At 40.5% G+C, this 21,616-nt stretch overlaps 2 protein-coding genes across 3 annotated transcripts; both read left to right on the top strand.

Moving 5' to 3' along the window:
* The first annotated feature begins 4,355 nt into the window (after window positions 1-4,355).
* Window positions 4,356-5,964, top strand: LOC103975878 (E3 ubiquitin-protein ligase ATL4). The gene has a single exon (XM_009390998.3). It carries the CDS (start codon window positions 4,386-4,388, stop codon window positions 5,394-5,396), a length of 1,011 nt encoding a protein of 336 aa, XP_009389273.2. The 5' UTR covers window positions 4,356-4,385; the 3' UTR covers window positions 5,397-5,964.
* Window positions 5,965-14,591: 8,627 nt separating this feature from the next.
* Window positions 14,592-21,195, top strand: LOC135582716 (uncharacterized). Of its 2 annotated transcripts, none has more exons than XM_065096003.1 (4): window positions 14,592-14,877; window positions 16,526-16,868; window positions 16,965-19,495; window positions 19,586-21,195. In XM_065096003.1, exons 2-4 carry the CDS (start codon window positions 16,647-16,649, stop codon window positions 20,745-20,747), a joined length of 3,915 nt encoding a protein of 1,304 aa, XP_064952075.1. In that variant the 5' UTR covers window positions 14,592-14,877; window positions 16,526-16,646; the 3' UTR covers window positions 20,748-21,195. The 2 variants fall into 2 exon arrangements, with proteins under 2 accessions (XP_064952075.1, XP_064952076.1); XM_065096004.1 differs by having other exon boundaries at window positions 14,592-16,028.
* The last annotated feature ends 421 nt before the right edge of the window (window positions 21,196-21,616 follow it).

The following is a 21,616-nucleotide window of genomic DNA, read 5'->3' as shown; positions in this document are numbered from 1 at the left end:
TGTCATGGCTGGCTTCTTATTTTTATTAGCTAAAAATTATGTAGACCTTTCATCTACAATCGATGTCATGTCAAATAATCCATTCGTCGAAGATAACGAAAGAAAACTACTCATAATCGTTATCGTTTACTTGACTTAAGAATTTATCTAATTCTTAAATTAAGAAAACAAAAAAAAATCACTCAAATCATTATCATTTACTTAATGTGTTGAATCATTCCATTGAGTCAGAGAATTGATAATCAAAAGTAAGTTAGTTATTGAATTAATGGCTAAAAGAAGTAATCAAATACTTAGGAGTATTAATTTTGGAGCATTAATCCTTATTTAAATGTATCGAGGACATCAACTTATCTCATGTTAATTGCTATTAAGGATATTATGTTTTGTCAAACAATCCATTCATTAAAGGCAACCAAAGAAAGCTGCTTTCAATCGCTATTGTTTACCTAACTCAACGATTTGTCTGATTCTTGAATAGAGGAAATAAAGAAAAGTCACTCAAATCATTATCATTTACTTAATTCCACTAATATGTTGAATTATTCAACTATCATCAAAGTTTGATTATTGAATCAGTAACTAACAAAAGCAATCAAATACTCAAAGAGTGTTGATTTTGGATCATTAATCTCTATTTCAAGTCCTGTCATGTTAAACGAAAATGATCTACTCACTGAAAGCAACCAAAGAAACCTACTCTGAATCACTATCGTTTACTTGACTTGTGTAATTCATAATTGAAGGAAACAAAGAAAACTCACTCAAATTATTATCATTTACTTGACTTCACTAATGTGTTGAATCATTCAATTGAGCCGATAATTTATCATCAAAGGTTGGTGATTGAATCAGTGGCTAGCTAAAATAATCAAATACTCATGAGTATTGATTTTAGAGCATTAATCTCTAATATAATATATTAAGGACATCGATTTGTCTCAAGTTAATTGCTATTAAGGATATCATATCGTGTCAAACAATCCATTCATCGAAGGCAACCAAAGAAAACTACTCTAAATCACCATCGTTTACTTGTCCTAGCGATTTGTCCAATTCTTGAATGGAGAAAATTAAGAAAAATCACTCAAATCATTGTCATTTACTTGACTCCACTAAGGTGTTGAATCATTCAATTGAGTCAAAAATTTATCATCAAAGGTTGGTGATTGATTCAGCAATCAAATATTGAAGAGTATTGATTTTGGAGTAATAATCTCTATTGTAATATATTAAGGGTATCGTGTGATGTCAAACAATCCATTCACCAAAGATAATCACAAAACACTAATACGAATCACTATCGTTTACTTGACCCAATAATTTGTCATATTCTTGAACGAAGAAAACAAAAAAAAATCACTCAAATCATTATTGTTTACTTGACTTCATCAATGTGTTTGAATCATTCAATTAAGCTGAGAATTTATCATAAAAGATTAATTATTGAATATCATTCAATTGAGCCAAGAATTTATTATAAAAGACTGATGATTGAATCAGTGGCTAACATAAGCAATCAAATACTCATTGATTTTAGAGTTTTAATCTTTATTGTAATGTATTAAGGACTTCAATTTATGCCAACTTAATTATTATTAAGGATATCGTGTCAAGTCAGACAATCTATTCATCGAAAAAAATCAAAGAAAACTACTCCGAATTACTATCGTTTACTTGACCAAATGATTTATCCAATTCAAGAGAAAACAAAGAAAAGTCATTCAAATTATTGTCATTTATTTTACTATTGAATCATTCAATTGAAATGATAATATGCCATCAAAGATTAGTGATTGGATTAGTATCTAACAAAAGTAGTCAAGTACCGAAGAGTGTTAATTTTGAAGTATTAATCTATTTTATAATATATGAAGAATATCATTTTATCTCTGATTAATTGCTATTCAGCGATATAAATTTTAATTTTGTTGCTGCAATAGTCGTATCGACTTGTTTGATCCTCAATGGTTTCTCTGTATACAGCCACATGTAAGTGCATCAAGTTCTAAATGCAACAGCAAGCCCTTCCATCGATGCAACCGATTAATTGTCGAGCATTGCCATGTTCATTGTACGCTCGCATTCAACAACCAAAGGAAGCTCATTGCTAATCCAGATAATATATATATATATATATATATATATATATATAATATAAATGATCAAGAAAGCAATTTAGATCTATATATAGATGGATCTTTGAACTTGCATCAGCATAAATCATTAGCTGATGAAAAGGTTTAAGCACTCTTCCAGCTCATCTATATGTTGCATTGTGCATCATCTTTGTTCCAATGCCTCCTACGTCCCCATTAAAGAAAAAGGGAATTGCCCAAGTGTTGAACAATATTTGGTGATTCAAGTGGTATCCAAAATAGTTTAGGTGAGGGATCAGCTAATGCACCAACTTGGTCAAAGCTATGAATAGATCAGATAGTATGACAAGTTTCTTATGTATGGGTTAGGAATTGGAATGATGTCACAAGTAGTGGGTTAGTATCAAAGAGAACCTTGAGATGCTTATCATGGATTAGGAAATGTTGACCACCACCATTTTTATTTCCTGCAGATCAACAGCCATACCCAAGTCAAATGTTTAGGACACTGCGCTTCTGTGTAAACTCGAGACAACTCTACTACTCTTCTATGCATGTCTTGTTTCGCTTCTCGCATTCTTTTTCTGTGTAGTTAAAAGCTTTGTAAGTACATCCATAGCAAGCATTGAATTCAGCCGTGGCATCAAGTTTTGTTGTTGCGTACGTATGAGGCATCAGAAGAGACTCGAAAAGAAACGAGATCAAAATTCTTTAATTATGGTTCTGACCAATCTATAGTCTTCTTATAAAAAAGATTTGACATTCCTCAATTGCTCCCATGACTTCATGATTTGTGTAAATCACATAATTAAAGAATATTTGACCCTTTCATAAACAAAGGGTGATCGGTAGTTCTAAAAGTTTAAGATGATCAATATACAGAATCCTAGTTGGAGCAGTAAAGAAGCAAATTAGGATGCAGGCATGCATGCATGCAAGCAAGCGTCCGTGGGTTTCCTAACGACATACAAATCCCCGTTAAGTATACAAAGACGAGTTGAGGCTAATGACGGCATCCATCATGTACGCAAACCGAGCGAGAACATGGTTTTGCGGTCAGCTCTCTATCATACTGTGTACGTGCTTGGACAAGAAGCAGGATGCAGAAGGAAGATGGAGCAATTCAAACGATGGCGTGTGATAACATGAAGAATCTTTCAGCAGCATTCATGGCTAATGGATTCACGATACCAAGCATGCATCACTAATTTCTTGAAGCATTACGAACTTGCGAGGCTTCTTCTCTTGCTTGCTATGACCTGCCATCTCTTTATTTATAATTCTCAGTCTGGATGCCGGCAAACAAGTCATTTTGTCATGGTTCTTATGTGGAGGGGAGAGAGAGAGAGAGAGAGAGAGAGAGAGAGAGAGAGAGAGCGCGTGCCTTTATCTTATCAGCCACGCATGGAGTTGGATTAACGCGGAAAATACGCAATAGTTTTCAGAAAAGAAACCTTAATAGTCTTGGAGAATGAGCGCTATATATATTTAGCATGAATTTGCTAGAGAAATTCATGTTTATGTAGAGGTTTTTATCTTAATTTTATTAAAATAATGAGAATAGGGATTCAAGTATGAAATATATTGGTTTCTAAGATGAAAATTTCTACATAAAGTGTATATAAATATTACTTATTTTTTATTTAATTTATTTTGTATTAAAATGTTAATTAAAAATAATATAATGTATTATTATGTAAAAAAATTACTCACTCATTGATTCAAATCTGAGATTTATTAATTGTAAAATAATATACTGATCAACTCGAATGTCTCAATAGAAACATGATTTATTATTTTACATATCACTATAATCACATTCGCTTGATTAATATTTAAATATTTTATTGATCTATTTTTATTTTTTTAATATATAATTAATATTATTGTGTTATGTTTTATTATATTTTAAATAATTATATTTATTGATATAAAATATTATTTATTATTAAACTTATAATATATATTATTAATTTGAACCGGTTTGGATTAATAGATTAAATCGATTCAATTGGAGGAAGAAAGGGGAGGTTTCCTTTAAAAAATAAAAGAAAAAGTGTTCAATTTATCTATTCGATATATTTTAAGAAATAGGTTTTTTAATTATATTAAATCACTATGCTTACTCGAACCTATTATCAATTCCAATTCCATATTATGAGGCCACTTTCGTCACCAAGAAAAGGAAAGCAATATAATAAAAGAATTAAATAGAAAGTCGATCTATACGACATATGCTTATATATATGAGCTCACATACAAAGCTTTGCTTCTCCCGTTAACGCGATGGACTCGCTTCCTCCTCAGCCCCCTACCAATTCATCTTCTGTATCCCTCAGCGTGAGTCTGATCATAATCGCCGCCATCATTGTCTTCGTCGTGCTCGCCTCCTTCTTCATCCACCTTTTCCTTCGCTTCCTCTCCTGCCGCCGCGGCTCCTCTGTCGCCGCCTTGCCGTTGCCGCTCGACCGTTCCCGATCCGCCTCCTCCTCAGCCGCCGCCGCCGCCGCCAACTTTGTACCCTTCGACCAGGAGAAGGCCAACTCGCTCCCTGTCTACTCACTAGCCGCCAGCCCCAAGTCCTCGCCGGACTGCGCCGTCTGCCTCTCCCCTCTCCGCCGCCACGACGAGCTCCGTCTCCTGCCTGCCTGTCGCCACGCCTTCCACTCCTCCTGCGTCGACCCCTGGCTCCAGACCACTCCTTCTTGCCCCCTCTGCCGAGCTTCCGTTTCCCTTCCCGTCTCCCTACTTCCAGCGCTGCCGTCGGCGGTGCCGCCACTCTCCGACGAACCTGACTCCTCGAGATTAGGCAGCTTCCGGATCGAGATAGGAAGCGTCAGCCGCCGGATGACACCGTCGGGGGAGTTATCGGGAAATCCTCCGCCACTGCCAGCTCCGCTTCCGTCGTCCCTGAGGACGTACTCGATAGGGTCGTCGTTCGAGTACCTGGTGGACGAGGAGGTGGAGGCGGTGGTGGCGAGGATCACGCGACGGACGGAGAAGGTGGAGAAGCGGGGGGATGCCAACACCAGCACCGAAGCCGATGCGGCTACGGCTCCACCGGGGGATGCGGTGGCCGAGGCGGCGGGGGGAGGGCCAAGGCTGCTGAAGGAGTACGTCGATCGGCTGTCCTCCTCGGCGTCGTCATCCTTCTCGTCTCTACGCTTCTCCAACCACTGGAGCCACCGTTACGACGGCGACGGGGTACGGAACTCATGGGATTTGGAGGGTTCCGCGTGGCAAGACGCGGAGGAGAGCGGCCTTCATGACTTCTTCCATTGGTTGATGGGCGCATAGTGCCCTTCGCTCGACATGATCGCACTACATTTACCGGAATACCCACGCTTCCTTCGCAACCATTACCATCCCGGCAGCAATTCTCCATCCATCTCCCGGATCGGACGGCCAAGAGCTGACATCTCGTGGTGAGACCCACACTTGTTTCATAAAACAAAGCGGAAGTGATTTCCTCGGAAACGTTTCCGGATCGAGCGGAAATTAATTAGCAGTAACGTGTGGTACATTGGATTCTTAGCGTTTGTTTGTCTTTGGTTGGAGTTGGTGACGAGGGGAAGGAGGCAATCGCAGCTGCACCGCTGCCATGAATACCTGCTTCATTGCACGGCCACCTGCACCCCATTTTAAGTTGAACACGTATGTTCATGTCTGTGTGCGTTGATGGTGCAGGTGGAGGAGTTGTTCCCTCTCTCTCTCTCTCTCTCTATCTCTCTCTCTATCTCTCTGTATGATTTCCACTGTGACAAAAGAAAAAGATTGTAAATAGTTGAAACTATCATGTACTGCTGTTGCATAAAAATACATACATGTTTCATGTTGTTAACAATGCTGTATACATTGAATTGTACACTAAGTAACACATATTTGGATGGTCATATAACCCAGAGAATATATGCTTTGAAAGCATGCGTGGCTTTCTTGCAGTCAAGTCAAGCCACAAAACTAAAACCGGACGTGATAAGCATTGACGTACGCCAACACGGCGAATACGTGTACAACATCATTTCCTCTCAATTGCCGATCCCTCTGCCGTATCTTGTTATTGACTCGTGTATTTGATACACACCTAAAAACCACAAGTCAAGTCGTCGTCGGGGTCTTCCTTCTACTGTATAATATGGACACAAGGCGACAAGATCTTATCCATTTTTCTGACAACAGACAGTAGAGACACCATGTGGATTCCCTCAATCTATTGGCTGATTGGTCTTGATGAGTCATGTTTATATCGTTGAATACTTTCATCTGGAGTGAAGCTAAATTATACACAAATACATGACTAACCATGTATGGCCTTCAACGTTTGTCTCTCCTTTCTCTGGGTTTCACAGCTCAAACCCTCTCGATATTTAAGGGGGAAGTACAACTAGCAGTCAAAATTATAATGTTGTCTGGAATTTACAAGTCCTTTGGAAACTTGACTTGGCATAATAACCATACGCAGTGAGTGTTCTCCTACAGCTAAGAATAATCAAGCTACAAGTGGTTCATAAACATGAGAATTTTAGATATACAACACGCTCATATATAGAGTTGCACCTTTATTTCTCAAAAGGATTGTCTAAGAAGCCAGGAGCATTGAGATGGCTTCTGTTTTTGGCTCATCAACTTGTTTTAGCCAAGCAGGTAAGACTCGGAAGCAAGTAACCCCTGACCCAAGAACTGGTGAGCTTATTTGAGCTGCCAAGGATTCTGTTGAGAGTGGATGAAGATCTAAAGCCCATCTCCTTCCTATGAGGGTTGATAAGGCTGTTAAAGGACCGTCACTGCTTTCCAGACATTATCTACTCTTATGGCAATTGTTGACGGGCAGATAGAGTGGTGTCATGCCTGTGCAGTATGGTGCAAGCGTGTAAAGATTAGTATTGTCAAGCTTTCAGCTTTATAGGGCACGAAGAGATGGGTCTTGTGTTGCTTAATGTGATGCCCAAGGTGCTATAAGATGGTTCATAACCATTGCATGTTGGAGGTCTTAACTCGGTCCTCTACAATGTCAGTCGGGTTCCATTTTGAAGAACAAGAAGACAAGCACAACTGCTAAGAAACTTTTGTCTACCAATTCGTCAACAGATTTGTAATTTATCTGGATCAGCAAAGAGAACTATTTCAACGGATTAATGCGTGTTAACATTAGGCAAAATCGATGTAAAACACATCTTAATCCGTATCGATCTTTACTGAGAAACATGTTCTGGCAACCATCGGTTGTTAGAATTAAAGATGTTTATGAACCAGTGGCGTTGTGAAATACTACATCAACATACCTAATTAGTCTGTGAAGTTAATTCAACCATTGTAGCATGGACTGGTTTATCTTCTTGTTTCAGCAGGTTTCGATGGATGAGTTTGAGGTGATTCTATATGTTGAAAGATTTGGAATCTCCTCACTGTAATCCCCTTCTTTGTTTCCTCTTGGATTCAGTTTTTATTTGTCTGCTCTTTCTTCCCTATATCTTCCTTTCTCCCAGTACAATGTTTATGTTGATGATATTTATACTTCTTGAGAAGAAGATTTTGAATAGAAACCTGCTGCTTGTGGTATAATGTTCATGATACTAAATAGAAATCACAGACTACTACTTGATGGCTCCACGCCAAATAATATAGATAAATGATAAGGCAATCTTCTCTAATATTGACCACTTACATGTTGTCAACCTCGTGGCCAGTATTGAGCCATTGTCTTCTTTTTATTTCTTTCAATAATCCAACAAAAAATTCCTTGCATTTAATATGCCTATATTGTATGTAAAATGAAATTTTCAAATGCGATTGTTCAAAATAAAGTCTCCTTTTAAGCAATTTTGACCAGCAAATAAGAAGATAGATTGCTCTAAAGCAAATTCCTGAGAATTTAAGCCTACTTTTAATTTACAGAGATAGAATATATTGTGTTCAGAGTATCAAGAATTTTATTAATATTTTCTTAACGTAAATGCAAAATATTTATTTTCCTGTATGGAAATTGGTAATGGCAGACTGTCTAATTTGTGGTATTTTTGGGGGCAAAACCGTCATCTTAACCTGCCGAGTTCCGTCGGTTTCCGCGACGTGTCGGGCCACATCACCGGCCCTCCGGCAGACGCGTGCCGGCGGTGGCGATGCGGGCCTAACGCGGTCCTTGGGAGCTCGCCGGAAAAGCCGAACTCCGCCACCCGAGACCGCCTCCTGCTGGAGTTCGCCGCCGCCAGCGGGCTGAGACACATGGCGAAACCGGCGAGGCCGCTTCCGTGGTGATGGTGGTGCTCCGCGGTGGCCCACGTCATCGAGGACCGATGTGGACGCCACGGCGGCTCGGCGTCGTACCCGCCGCGGGATCTCTCCGGCGAGATGCCCCAGTCCCGTCCCGGCTCGGCGGCGTCGTCCGCAACGGACATGCACGAGGTCATCTTCCTCCGACGGCCATGCAGGAGTGCCGAGAGCCAAGAGCTGGATCGCTGAGGCTTCCTTTCCAGGTTCCCATGTCTGCGGCGGCCGAAGAGGGCGGATAGGAAGGAGGCCCGCCGGGAGCCGCCAGCGGCAGAGCGGGGGACGTAAGGGGAGACGGAGCGTGGGAAGAGGAGAGGAGGAGGCGACGGGGTTTGTCTGGAGGCCTTCCGGTCATCCGGTGATGGGGCGGTCGCGGCGTCGAGGGCGAGGAGGCGCTCGCGGAGGCAAGGGGCGCAGACGCCGACGCCGTTCTCTAACGGGTGCCGCGTGCACTTCATCTCCGTCTCGTCTCCGTCATCCAACAGAAGAAGAAGAAGAAGAAGGAGAAGAGATCGAATGGAATACTAGCTGCTGATGCTGTGTGGTGGTTCAAATCGACGTGTTATGATGGCTTCGCTGCTGCTGCTACTACGCTAATTGGATTATATTTATTTGGAACCAAAGGAAAAAAAAAAGGGTTTGAATTGTTCGCTGGGGAAGAAGCAGACGATTTGGCATCAAGTCAAGGCAACAAAATCGGACTTTTTCCTCGTTCGATGAGTTCGATCCGAAGCTTCACAGCTTGACTGACTTCAAATTTGGAGTAATGTCAGGTATCAAGCTTCTCAACTTGACCACTTCAGCCCCCATCTCTGTGAATTCTGCACACATCACGCGGCAAATAGAATGAAAATATAGGAAATATATTTACATATCTGATCGATTAAGGAGTATTTCCATATCGGTCTTGAAATTTTGGGCCTTTGATATATTTAAACAGCGATGAGTCAAGGATCTATAATTAAATCCAGTCAAAGAAAGAGACAAATAGGAATATAATATGATTGTTTCACTCGAATTTGATCTTTTTGTCCTCTTATGCTGCTGTCAAACCCAACTGGTCGAACGGTTGAATTGTTCCCGTTGTTTCACCAAAAGGATCGACTTATCTCACGACCTAAACATACTTAAATCGAGTTTGACAGTAAACAAGGAGTGTGGGGGGGTTAATACTGCTTATGTGAATCACACAAACATATCAGAAGAAAAGCCAATCATGCAGTGCCTGCCATCGACGCAAGTCTCACGGATCGAGATGAACACGGTTGACGAAGTTTGCTTTTACTTCCCTGAGATTGGCTCGACTTCTGGGATGGCACATGAGGAGCTGACGAAGACGAAGCCTTGGAAGGCACACAGAAGAGTCGCCGTTGATTTCGGAGCTGCATAACAGATGCGCTGCTGAGGGCATGACTTCCAAACTGCGATCCAGTCTTTGGTGCTCCAAATTTCCATGGCGACTTGTATCAGCTATGCTGTCGGACGTGTAATAGACGAGAATACAGCATCTCAGAGCTTTGTAATACAGGTAGTTGTGTACATTAATCCTCCTCGATTCTCTAGAACACCAAATCATTCTTTCTTCAAGGCAAAACACAGATTTGGCAAGAAAGACTTGGACCTATATGATTTGTTGGGAGAGATTCCATCGAGATGATGTTTTACTTGTAACCACTATGCGAAACACAGACTTCCATCGAAAAAAAGAAAAAACATAAATGGTAGCATGAAAAATCCTTGATGTATATGGTTTTTGTGTTCGTTCGCGGAAAATCGAGGACGAATCACAACCAGAAGAAGTCTAAGCTTCATCAACCTTCACCGAGTCGAGGTCTGTTCGCTCTCCTTCTTGCCAACTTCTTGGAAATGCATATTGAAGCTGAGAATTTTCCAGGGTGGAGAGCGACTGCATTGTTGTCTTTAGCAGAGCAGCACTGTGGACCAAATATTTGAAGAAAATAAACATTATATAAAAGAACAATACCGATGAAACCTGCAATGACATAACCAAATAACCATCAGACTGAGGGCAAGATTCTAGCTATGTAGATTTAAGAAAACTGATGTAGTATTCCTTTCAACTTAAGAATGTAGTATTCCTTTCGACTTAAGAAAACTTATGTAGTATTAAAAACATGAGGATTGATAAAAACACTTACAAGATACCAAATGCACACAAACACCCTATAACTACTAGATTGAGGTAGTTGTTGAAACCACCTTATAACTACTAGATCATGATTGTGGTGGTTATTGAAATCATCTTGTAACCACTAAATCATGATAACTATCTAGATAGATAACTATGAATCAAATCTCAACACTCCCCCTTGATTCATAATTGCATACACCAATTTGCGACATAAAATAAACATGCTTTCGAACTGGAAGCGATGAGGATATCCATAACTTGTTCATCCGTTTCACAATACTTCATTGTTATGACTCCACTTGCTACAAGATCTCTTTCGATCATCTAAAGCTCCTACACAATCACTATCAGTGAAACCAAATAATTTGCATTTAAATTTTGTTTTGAACACCCATTTTAACCTATTCGCTTTCTTTTCTTTCGGTAGATCCATTAGCTCCCAACTTTCATTCTTCTCAATTGACTTGATTTCCTCCTTCATTGCTTTTCTCATCTTCTCAATTGACTTGATTTCCTCCTTCATTGCTTTTCTCAATTCCTCTTTTTTAACTGCTTCCTCAAAGGTTGTTGGATCTGAAATAAACAAAGCAAATGTTGAGTTATAAATTTCTGTTAATGATCTGAAATTTCTTGGAGGGGTTTCATCTGAGAAATCCGAATTTGAAATCCGAATTTGAACTGCTATTGGGTGAGGTTGACGATGAACTTGTTAGAGCAGGATCTGTCACTTGATTCTGCGGAGTGTCTAGTTCTGCTGGAATCTGCATTTGTGTTTCATCTTTATTGGTCTCCCAATTCCAACTTGTCCTTTTATCAAACATAACATTTCTGTTAATAATAACTTTGCTACTAATAGGGTTATATAATCGATATGCTTTCGATGGTAAAGAATAACCAATTAAAATATATTTTTTAGATTTTTCATCAAGCTTGTAATGATTTTGTGAATTCACCAAAGCATAAGCAATATAACCAAAAAATTCTTAGATGTCTAATACTTGGTTTTATACCATATCAAGCCTCAAAAGGAATTCGATTCATAACAACCTTTGTTGGTGAAATATTCAACAAATAAACTATTGTTGCAATTGCTTCTGCCCAAAACTGATTTGGAAGATGTTTTCCTTTAAGCAAACTTATTGCCATTTCAACGACAGTCCGATTCTTACGTTCAGCTACACCATTTTACTCGGTGTATATGGCGCTGTCAACTCTTTGTGAATACCATTTTCTTCATAAAAAGAACTAAACTCATTAGATAAAAATTCACCACCTCTATCTGTCCGAAGTATCTTTATATATCTACCACTTTGCCTTTCTACAAATGCCTTAAACTTTCGAAAATTATCAAATGTTTCAGATTTCAATTTCAAAAAATATACCCAACTCATCCGACTATAATCATCTGTAAACAATAAAAAATATTGACTTCCACCAAATAATTTTGTATTCATAGGTCTACAAACCATTCCATTTTGACTTAACAACCTTAAACATTTAATGTTAAGGTGTCCATATCTTAAATCCTATAAACTAGACTCTTTCTTTTGAGTTGTGATAAGCGCATACCTTTCAATATTTGACACATCAAGTGGAAACATCTTGTTTTGTGTCATGCAAACATTTACTATAATCAAACTAGATTTTTTATCTCTAATAGTGCATGAACCATCATCAAATATTACTGAATATCCATCATCTACTAATTGTCCAACACTCAACAAGTTATGCGATAAAGTAGTAACAAAGAAAACATTATCAAGGTATTTTACCTTCCCTTGATTTGTCTTCACCTCAATTGTTCCTTTCCCTTCCACTTGGATTTGCTTGTTATCTCCAAGTCTAACATTCAGTGAGTCTCATCAATATTTCTAAATATTGATTTTATGTCTGGCATATGATTAGAACATCCACTATCCAGAAACTAAATATCATTTGAAATATTATGAACTTATGAATGAGTCATAAACAACTTACTATTTTCCTTATTTTTCTCCATATAGCTTGCTTGCTTTTCTCTTTTCCAGTAATCTACCTTCATGTGACCAAACTTTTTACAATAATGATATTAAATTCCACTTTTATAATTTTTTTTATCATAATTTGATTGCCCTTGTTCATCATACCGATCAAAGTGTCCTCTTCCTCTTCCATTTCCTCTACCACGAAATCCTCCTTTGCCACGTCCTCTTCCTGTTGATTTTTTATCTTCTTTTGTAGAAGACTCTCCCTTAACCTGAAATGTTTTTTCTTCACTTTTTTCAAGTGACCCGTTCAATCTTACTTCATGTGTTTGCAAGGAACTCATTAGTTCATCAAATGAATAAGTAGATAAATCTTTTGACTCCTCAATTGCGGCAACAACATGATCAAATTTCAGAGTTAAACTTCTCAAAACTTTTGCAACAATTATATGATCAGGAAGATATTCACCATAAGATTTCATTTGACTAACAATTTCAGTCACTCGAGAAAGAAAATCTTGCACCGATTCATTGCTTTTCATGAACAAAATTTCAAACTCACGACGAAGGGTTTGAAGTTTTATCGTAATCACCTTTGATGAGCCTTGAAATTCATTTTAAAGTATCAACCAAGCTTGCTTTGAGGTTGTCGCTGTTGTAATTCTTGAGAAGATCGTCTCATATACAGCTTGTTGAATGAAGAACAATGTCTTTGAGTCTTCTTTCTATTCTCCCTCAGCCTGATTTTGTCATCTGGATCTGCATATCCATTCTCTATTAAGTCCCAAAGATCTTGAGACTTGAATAGAGTCTTCATCTTGATACTCCAAAATTCTAGCTTTTGCCCGAGAAGATGGGGATAAGGAGTTAGACATGAAATTGCTGTTAAAAGTCATAATACCTAGTTCAGATTGAAACTAAGCTCTGATACCACAAATGTTGGGGATGGAGGAGCAAGGAAAAAACAGAATACTACGATACAAATAAAAAGAAGTCTTTCGACTTAAGAAAATTGATATAGTATTAAAAACAAGAGGATTGATAAGAACACTTACGAGATACCAAATACACACAAAGTTCTATCTTACTTGCTTCATGAATTACGATCCTATTTATAGGACCTAGTGACAACCACCCTATAACTACTAGATTGATGTAGTTATTAAAATCATCCTATAACTACTGGATCATGATTGAAGTGGTTATTAAAATCATCCTGTAACCGGCGCAACAGTCCATCGCATAGCTCAGATTACAATTGCTACATGCAAGTCGATCGAGTACTTCGTATATTCTTAATATGTATGGTGGATTTTGATTGAGGTTGGGGTTTCTCTGCCTTGAGATTTCTGCCCGTAAGAAGAGCTTTGCATAATAGCATCAATCTCAGTTGCAGCTGCAGATCGGTGAACATTTGTTTGGTAATTGATAACCCACATTTACCAAGCTCTCCGGCACAACCGATATACTGTTAGACATTTACTGGTATTCATCGTGCCTCCACAACCTATATCTTTATTTCTTTCACATCCTGTTCTGTCACTGTACCATTAAATCATGTTTTGGTGATGATTTAATGATCAATGTTTGTCGATGTGCAATTCGTAACCGACTCATGTTTATTAGAACATCCATTGGACTCAAATGGCTACAGATTCCGGTGCTTTCTTTCTCCAGCCATTTTATACATCGAAATAAAGGCCGGAGAGGTCTTTGCAAGGAAAAGCCACCACCAATTGGATGCTCTCACCATCCGTGGGGCCCTTTTCGCTTTCACTGGGTCACCACGCGCGTGGAAAAAATGAGGTAGCTGTACCTCGTCAATGGGTTCCGGATTCTGCGGCGCCGAGTCGACTCGAACCGGCGTGAGCAAACCATCGTCTGAGGCAAGGGACGGTGCTATTGACTACCCCGAAATCTACCATCCGCATGATTGGTAAGAGAATGTGGGCTCAGACGAATAATCCAGAAACGCGTAGGATCAGCGTTACCCCTACCATTCGTCAATGTCATCGCCCACGACCTAAGGGCGGTATCGTAATTTGATGCGGTAACAGAGGGCAGTTGAAAGGCGGCCGGTCGGGGGGGATGGGTCTTAAGAAGACAACCACCCACCGCATCAACAAGGGGAGGAAGGAAGATAGGCAGCAATATTATTATATACAAGAGGCGCAGAAGCGAAGAGGACGAAGAAGGGATCGTCGACAGGTGGGATTGTGGATCGCGTGGAGGATAGGAAAAGGGGAAGAACGAAAGATCAAGAAAGGAATCCATCCATCGATCTATATATCCGTCGTTGATGGCAGAGACGAGATGAGAACAGGGGAAAGAAAAGGAGGAAGAGAAACAGATCGAAAGGGAGGAAGGCAGCTCCGATCCACATCTTTAGATCCAGGTATTGAAACCTAGTTTCTGATCTCTGTGCGCTTTCTTTAGGTTGTTTTGCAACTCGAGTCTGCCCTCCGGAGAGGGGATTAAGATGGCCAAGTGGCGTGGATCTGCCGGGTTTCGGTTCTTGGATGGTCTCCTTCGCTTTCCGGAACAGAGTTTTGGGTTCTTGGTCACAGGGGAGGACAAAGATGTGGTCTCTGGGTTTGGGTCGTGGATCTTGCCGGTCGGATTATGCAATCTGCCCGTTGCCGATTTCTTCTTTAGGGCCCTGGCATGGGCTTGGATCTGCTTGTCTTCGACGTCGCCCTCTTCTTTAGGGATGTACAAGGGACAAAAAGGAGGGACAAGGGCTGTATATTTCGATGATCGGCCGAGACTGGTGCATCTTTTTCTGAGGTTTCATATGGTGTTGATTGACACAGGGTTGGAGAATTTCTGCCAAGTTTTTTTATTCTTGTGCCTTCTCGTTGCCGTACACCCCCACAATCTACCTCTCGCCTGACTCTTTTAGGTCTTGACTTTGGCCTGGATCTGCTATCTGCATCATCGTCCTCTTATTTACGGCTGGCCCAACTCAGAGAGCCGGCTATATCTCCGTCGGTCAGCTGAGGTTGGCTTGTTGTCGGACTGCCTGTTCACAGGGTTGAAGAATTCCTTCAAGAATCTTTGATTTTTGTTGCTTCTTCCAGCAGATTGTTTCTCTAAGATATATCCTCTCCTTTCCAAGGCAAACTATGTCTTTGTTGGTTCTGCTCGTCTTGATCCAGATAGTCTGTGCTGCTTATGGACTTCTGGTCGTTTGGGCTTTGGAATTGTTGGTCACTTTTTCCCGTGAGCGGTCATTTGCATCCTGTTCTTGCAGATAGTGGTTTATGTGATCTGGAATATCTTAATTTGGATGTTAGCCAAGATTTACTTGTTTAACGAGGACATCTTTTGGAGGACGATGGTGGTAGGCAATATACTTGTTCGAGCAGAATAATCATTGTTGATGATCTAGTAGAGATTGGACTAAAATAAAGAATGGGATAGCTGTGCTACCTTCTCTTGTGCCAATTGTCTCAAACTGTTGTGCAGGAGCCATACTAGACTTTACGTATTGTTGTTTGCATTGCTTGAAGATCTTAGATTGGTGCACTGATAATTTCTCTGAAGGTATTTATTACCTTTGAACTGGAACAGGAGGTCCAATAGACTGTTAGCATGATACTCTCAAGCAGTCATTCTCAACCCTTTGGCTTTTGTGCCATAGAATTTTTCTTTTGGTTGGACAGATCGTACCATCCGAAAGGTTGCCCTGAGATCTATAGGTTCTAACACACGTATGCTTTTTTTTTTTCTCTCGAAAACTGTCTGCAGTTGCTCTGGATCTGCAAGTTGATTGGTCAATCTATTCTTGATTGTTCTAGAAAAAAATATGAGGACTACTGAGTCGGTGATTGGTTTTATCACTTTGTCCACTCAACTTGGGCATCTTATTCTTAAAATTCATTTGATGTTTCTGATGTAGTCAAAAGTGTTTTGGTTCTCAGGATGAGGGTTCTGTCTCTTGTTGTCTGTAATCTTCTGAAACATATAGACTCAATATAAGAATCATTGGGAAATGCTTCTCAGTACAATTCCTATCTAAAAAATTGATGTTTACCTTGCAGATTCAACTGTGTACTTGTTCTGGAGGTCTCATTTCAGACGTTGAAACCATCAAGGATCGGAATCCTGCAAGAATTTTGGTGGCACATCTTCAGTTGATGATTGTGGATCTTGTCAGGGAACATGCTGCATGACATAGGGCTTGAAATTTCTGGAGCTAGAGATCCTAACTTGAACTGGATGACAGCTGCTAAGGGCAGGCAGTGGGCTGTCAGACGAGCTAGAACTTCATTTGCTGAGGGAAGAAGGAAGAAGTCTGTGGTCAAAAGTTCCAAAGGGAGTGAGGTTACTATGGATAAGGACACCAGGAGAACAAAAGACATCCCTGTTTCTGATTCTGAGAAGGTTTGCCTGCGTAGCTTTTTAGTGTCACTCTAGAGTACCACTTTTTGCCGGAGCTCTTTATTTTGGATTAGTAACAATTTCATTTTCCGGTTGCAGGTCGGTGTAAGTATTCTTGGCCAACACTTTAGTGAATCCCTCGAAATTGTTCCCATAAAGAAAAGGAGATTTCTGTTTGTTAGTTCTCCATCATCGCCACTGCAATCTTCTTATTCAGATGATTCCGATCACCTGTTAGAGAGCCAACCTGCTTCATACCAGGAGCCTTTAGCATATAACAAACATCATGAAAGGAGATTTATTGCTAGCAAAAGAACTAGTTTGAATGATGTAATTGAAGAGGCCACTGATGCTGCAGATTTCTCTGGTATTTCGATATTGGCCACTGCTGCCTGCAACAGTGAAGTGGTGGATGACGCTATACATTCTGGAAGATTAGTTTCAAAAGGAAATTCTTCTAGAGAAGACCATTTGGAAGACACTGATGGTGATGAATCATATTCCTCATGTAAAGATTTGCAAGAAAACCATAATGTCTCTATGGAAAATTGTCTTACCTTCGTTCCTGCTGAAGATGATACGAAGTGTGATGGTTTGCAGAATCAAAAGAACTTCATGGGGTCCCTGCAAAATGTTTCAGATAAAATAAAGTCTTCCACTGGTTCAAGGCTTCACTGGGACCTTAACACTGAAATGGATGCATGGAATAACAATTTTGATGATGTAATTTCCGAGCCACTGGCCACTGACCTTGTAGCTGAAAATGGTAACTCAAATGAGAAGCTGGAAGGCTCAAAATCTTGTGAATGCCAGGTAGGGAATGGAGAAAAATCATGCCCTACAGAACTTGGTGAAAGCTTAATGGAGACAGCTGGCATTGCAAGGGATCACTGTGCTTTTGTAGCTGATGAGATATTGGAAAAGCCTGATTTATGTAATGGGCTTTCAGTTTCCAATTATGAGAAAGCAAAGCATTGTCATAGTTTGATTGAAGCGGAGCATGACTTGGATGCTACTGCTGTTTCTTTGGTGAACTTTACTGAAGAAGCAAAGCTCATAAACAACCAAGGGAACAACATCTTCATTAATGATAAAGCAAAGGGTGATGCGAGTTCTCGGCTTGAGGGAGAAACTGAACCAATGCTTTCTCATTTGCCTTTTTGTGAGAATGTTGTTGGTGACTGTAATACCCATGCATGTAAATTCGATCCAAACATGGCCCAATCAATCAGTAAACCTGTCAGAGATGAAAATGGAAGTGTTGATGCATCTAATGCTGATAACAGCTTTGATGATCATTGCCCGGCTAATGCAGGACAGTCTATTCACATAACCAGCACTCAGATTGAGAAGCATGGACTTCTGAATATTGTAGAAAATGATAATCAGTCTCCTATCCTTGCTGAGAAAGCTACTAGCTTATTGTTTGATGGAGATATAGGCAGGAATTTGGTGGTAGCATGTGGCACATCTGGTGAAACTGTACATTCTGATGGCTTAGATATTACCAATGGCAACTGTGCTGATAAATCTTCTGGAACACTGTGCATGAGCCCTTCCCTGTCAAATGCTCATCAACACAAGAGCCCAGGGTCATGTGATCCTAACGAGCTGACTTCTGAGGCCACATGTGCTGCTAAATATGAAGAGACGGCAACAAAAATGAAGGTTGATGATAACAATGGTTTTGGTGCCAAGGCCTCTGTTCCTGTTTCAGCTGTTGTATCTATGGCCGAAACTGATGCCAGCTTGGTAGATGGTGCTGTGGACACTCAAGAGGCAGAAAAACACATGGATAGCTCTGTAAATTCGCATTGTGACCATAAATCAGATGCATCTCAAGTTGATAGTGTCCAAGTCACTGGACTGGAAAAAGACAACCTTCTGGGAGATGATGATTCTCAATTTGAGGATGGTGAATTGAGAGAAACTGTTCTGCATGACTGGGGAGATGGAATTGATGAAGGGGAATCTGAACATGTGGATTATGGATCCGAGTCCGACAACAGAGAGAATGATACCTTTGAAGCAGATTCTGCATTACGTGCTTCTACTTCTTTCTCTTCTGAGGATGTGGCATGCAAAGAGAGCAATATGTCAGATGCTGATGGACCACCTACTGGCAAGGATAGTCAGGTTGCTCTTTCTCAACCCCCATCGAAGTGCTCATCCAAATCAGATGGTTCAGATGCAGTACAAGGGAAGAAAACCATTGGGGTTATTGGTGCAACAGATCACGTAAATCATTTGACATTAACAAGGAAAAGAAAGCAAAGAAATGTTACTGATGCATTGGCATCAGTTCCTGGTAGTGATAAGCCAGTGAGATACAATGGATGTCACAATGAAGGTGATAGCACAAGGGAACCTTCAACATGTGAGAGAACAAAGTTGTCAGGATGGGATCGGTTGCCTGGAGGCCGTCGGCATACCGGAGATAGCTTTTTGGACCCTCGTATTGGTTCTGTTAAACAAGATGAGACTGCCAGTTCCTTAGATGTGTTTGGTGATGATGAATCATCAGTAAGATCTGGCTCCTCATTCAGGGAAGGGTTATCATCTCAGGTTGAGAGGCCAAACTACTCAGATGAGTCATATAGGAAGGACAAATTTTATCCCAGATTAAGCAGGTAATATTATCGTGAGCTTGTCTTTGGGTATATTAACCTTACAAACTTTATAATCATGTCTGGTAATTGCATTTGTTCTGATATCTTCAGGTCGAAGAATCATGATAGTCTAGATGCAAAAGCTGAAAAGAATGCTGGTGCTTCTAAATCATCAGGGTGGGGTGGATCATTCCGGGATACCCAAGGGAGGGGCAGGGATAAACATTGGTTTGATCCTTCCAATCGCCATGGTAACAGGCATCATGATTCACCAGGCTACTATGACACACCCAGTTTTGCTCGACCTGCTTCAAGGAATGCAGCTGCAGCTGCCATTGCCAAGGTAGAGAGTAATGGCTTTGTTGTTGCACCTGATGGTACCTTAGTTAAGGCAGGTGGTGCTGGAACTTCTGGCTGTGTGATCAGACAATCTGCGAATGCTTCTTTGCAAAGTGCACATCCTTCTCTTTCCAGATGGGGGTCACAGTCTGAGAGAGATCTGGCATGTGGTATGCAGAGAAGACATAAAAATTCAAGGGAGATGAGTCCTGATAGGCACTTCATTGTTAGTAGGGGCCAGGTTGATAAACATGCTATTGAAATGGTCAGGGATCGGCATTGCAGACGTCGGCCAGATGACATGATAGAATCGTCCACAGCAGCGGACCATTTATCAACAAGAGATCGAAGTTTCTCACCATGCAGAGGGCATATTCATCTATCTCATTCACGCACCAGATCTTCAAGATCTAGAACCCGCTCCCCTCTTCGTTGGGCATCGCCAAGGAGAAGAAATGACATTGGCATGAATGATGTCCCTGTTTCTCGCAGACGCAGCAGGTCTCCGATAGCTAGAATGGAGAGGATGAGGTCACCCCACCCACAACCTACTTTTGAGGAACGCATGATAACTTACGGTTCAGCATCCAGGACCTTTGCTTCATCGTTACATGCTTCAAGATGGATTGATGAAAGGAAGGATTCATCCAATCATCCAAAGGAACATGAGTACAAGCGATATTCTGGAAGAAGCTCACCTGTGAAGGTGTTTAGAAATCATAGGTTGGATTCCATGGATTCACAAGGAAGACCAAAGCCTGATGATTACTATCATCATCTTCACTCTAGCAGCAACCCAGAATTTGATGGTTTTGGCAGGGGATACAAGTCTGAGGATAGTAATAATAGAAGACGGGGCGGCGGTAGTAAATATGAAGTGCTTCATTCTATGAGGCAGTACAACATTGATAAGAATGAGAAGCGCTTCAGGTAAGATGTGTTGAGGTTTGCAGGTTCATGATTCTGGGCACAGACCCGCAGGGTTTCAGCATAGAGGGAGCCCAAGAGAACCTTGCAGATGGAAACAATTGGAGGGCAAATGCTGATACCAGTTTCGTGTCATATGGTATCCAAAGGTTCAAAGACTGTAAAGCATATACATACTTTGGTCTGCTGCTTTTGTGGGATAACTAAAGAGACTGAACCCATTAATACTTCATTTTTTTTTAGTGAAGCGGTGTCGAGGAATGCTGTCTCATATTTATACCTTGTAAAGAAGGTTGGTTACATTTTATGTTGAAAGTTAGATTTTTGAGCGGGGGATGCCCTCCCTTTTATAATCCCACTGCGACATAACTGATTACTGAAATTTCATTCTGTGCCCATCGATGGTTAGCCTGCATTTTGAATGTAGTGGCAAATACCAATTGAAGTTTTGAACCTGTCTTCTATGGAAATGTGCCACTGGCTTTTTTTGCATTGTTCTTGAACTTGAGGGCTGTTTGAAGGTTGTCGGAGGAAACTTTATGTGATTGTGACTCGTACAAGGGACTTTTGTTTTGTTTTGTTTTTTTCTTCTACGAAATTTGTTTTATAGGGTATTTCATGTGTGGGGCATATACCTTCATCAACCAAATTGCCTATGTTATAGTTTCAGGAAACCTTCGTCCACAATTGAGCGTGATGTTGCGTTAGACTCCAAAAGGTGAATGCTTCTTTCCCTCGGTGACATGGTAAGTATGAGTCAGAACTAATTATATCAATTAGTTGGGAAGTCAAGTCGTCGGTTGTGAGCGCTCTCCCGACAAGTCAGTTGTATTGTACATTCGCCATCCGTTCTTGTTTCTTGGTTATAATATAGCA

Source organism: Musa acuminata, chromosome BXJ2-2 (genome assembly GCF_036884655.1).
Source record: "Musa acuminata AAA Group cultivar baxijiao chromosome BXJ2-2, Cavendish_Baxijiao_AAA, whole genome shotgun sequence".
NCBI classification, from domain to species: domain Eukaryota; kingdom Viridiplantae; phylum Streptophyta; class Magnoliopsida; order Zingiberales; family Musaceae; genus Musa; species Musa acuminata.
Note: the sequence above shows the minus strand (reverse complement) of the source record. Positions and strands in the feature narration are given on the sequence as shown.

Bases quoted from the DNA above. Each gene is read 5' to 3' on its own strand.
- LOC103975878 (XM_009390998.3), top strand. From the start codon at position 4,386: ATGGACTCGCTTCCTCCTCAGCCCCCTACCAATTCATCTTCTGTATCC.
- LOC135582716 (XM_065096003.1), top strand. From the start codon at position 16,647: ATGCTGCATGACATAGGGCTTGAAATTTCTGGAGCTAGAGATCCTAAC. The intron at 16,869-16,964 runs GTTTGCCTGCGT...TTCCGGTTGCAG, and splicing joins CTGTTTCTGATTCTGAGAAG to GTCGGTGTAAGTATTCTTGG. The intron at 19,496-19,585 runs GTAATATTATCG...TGATATCTTCAG, and splicing joins TTTTATCCCAGATTAAGCAG to GTCGAAGAATCATGATAGTC.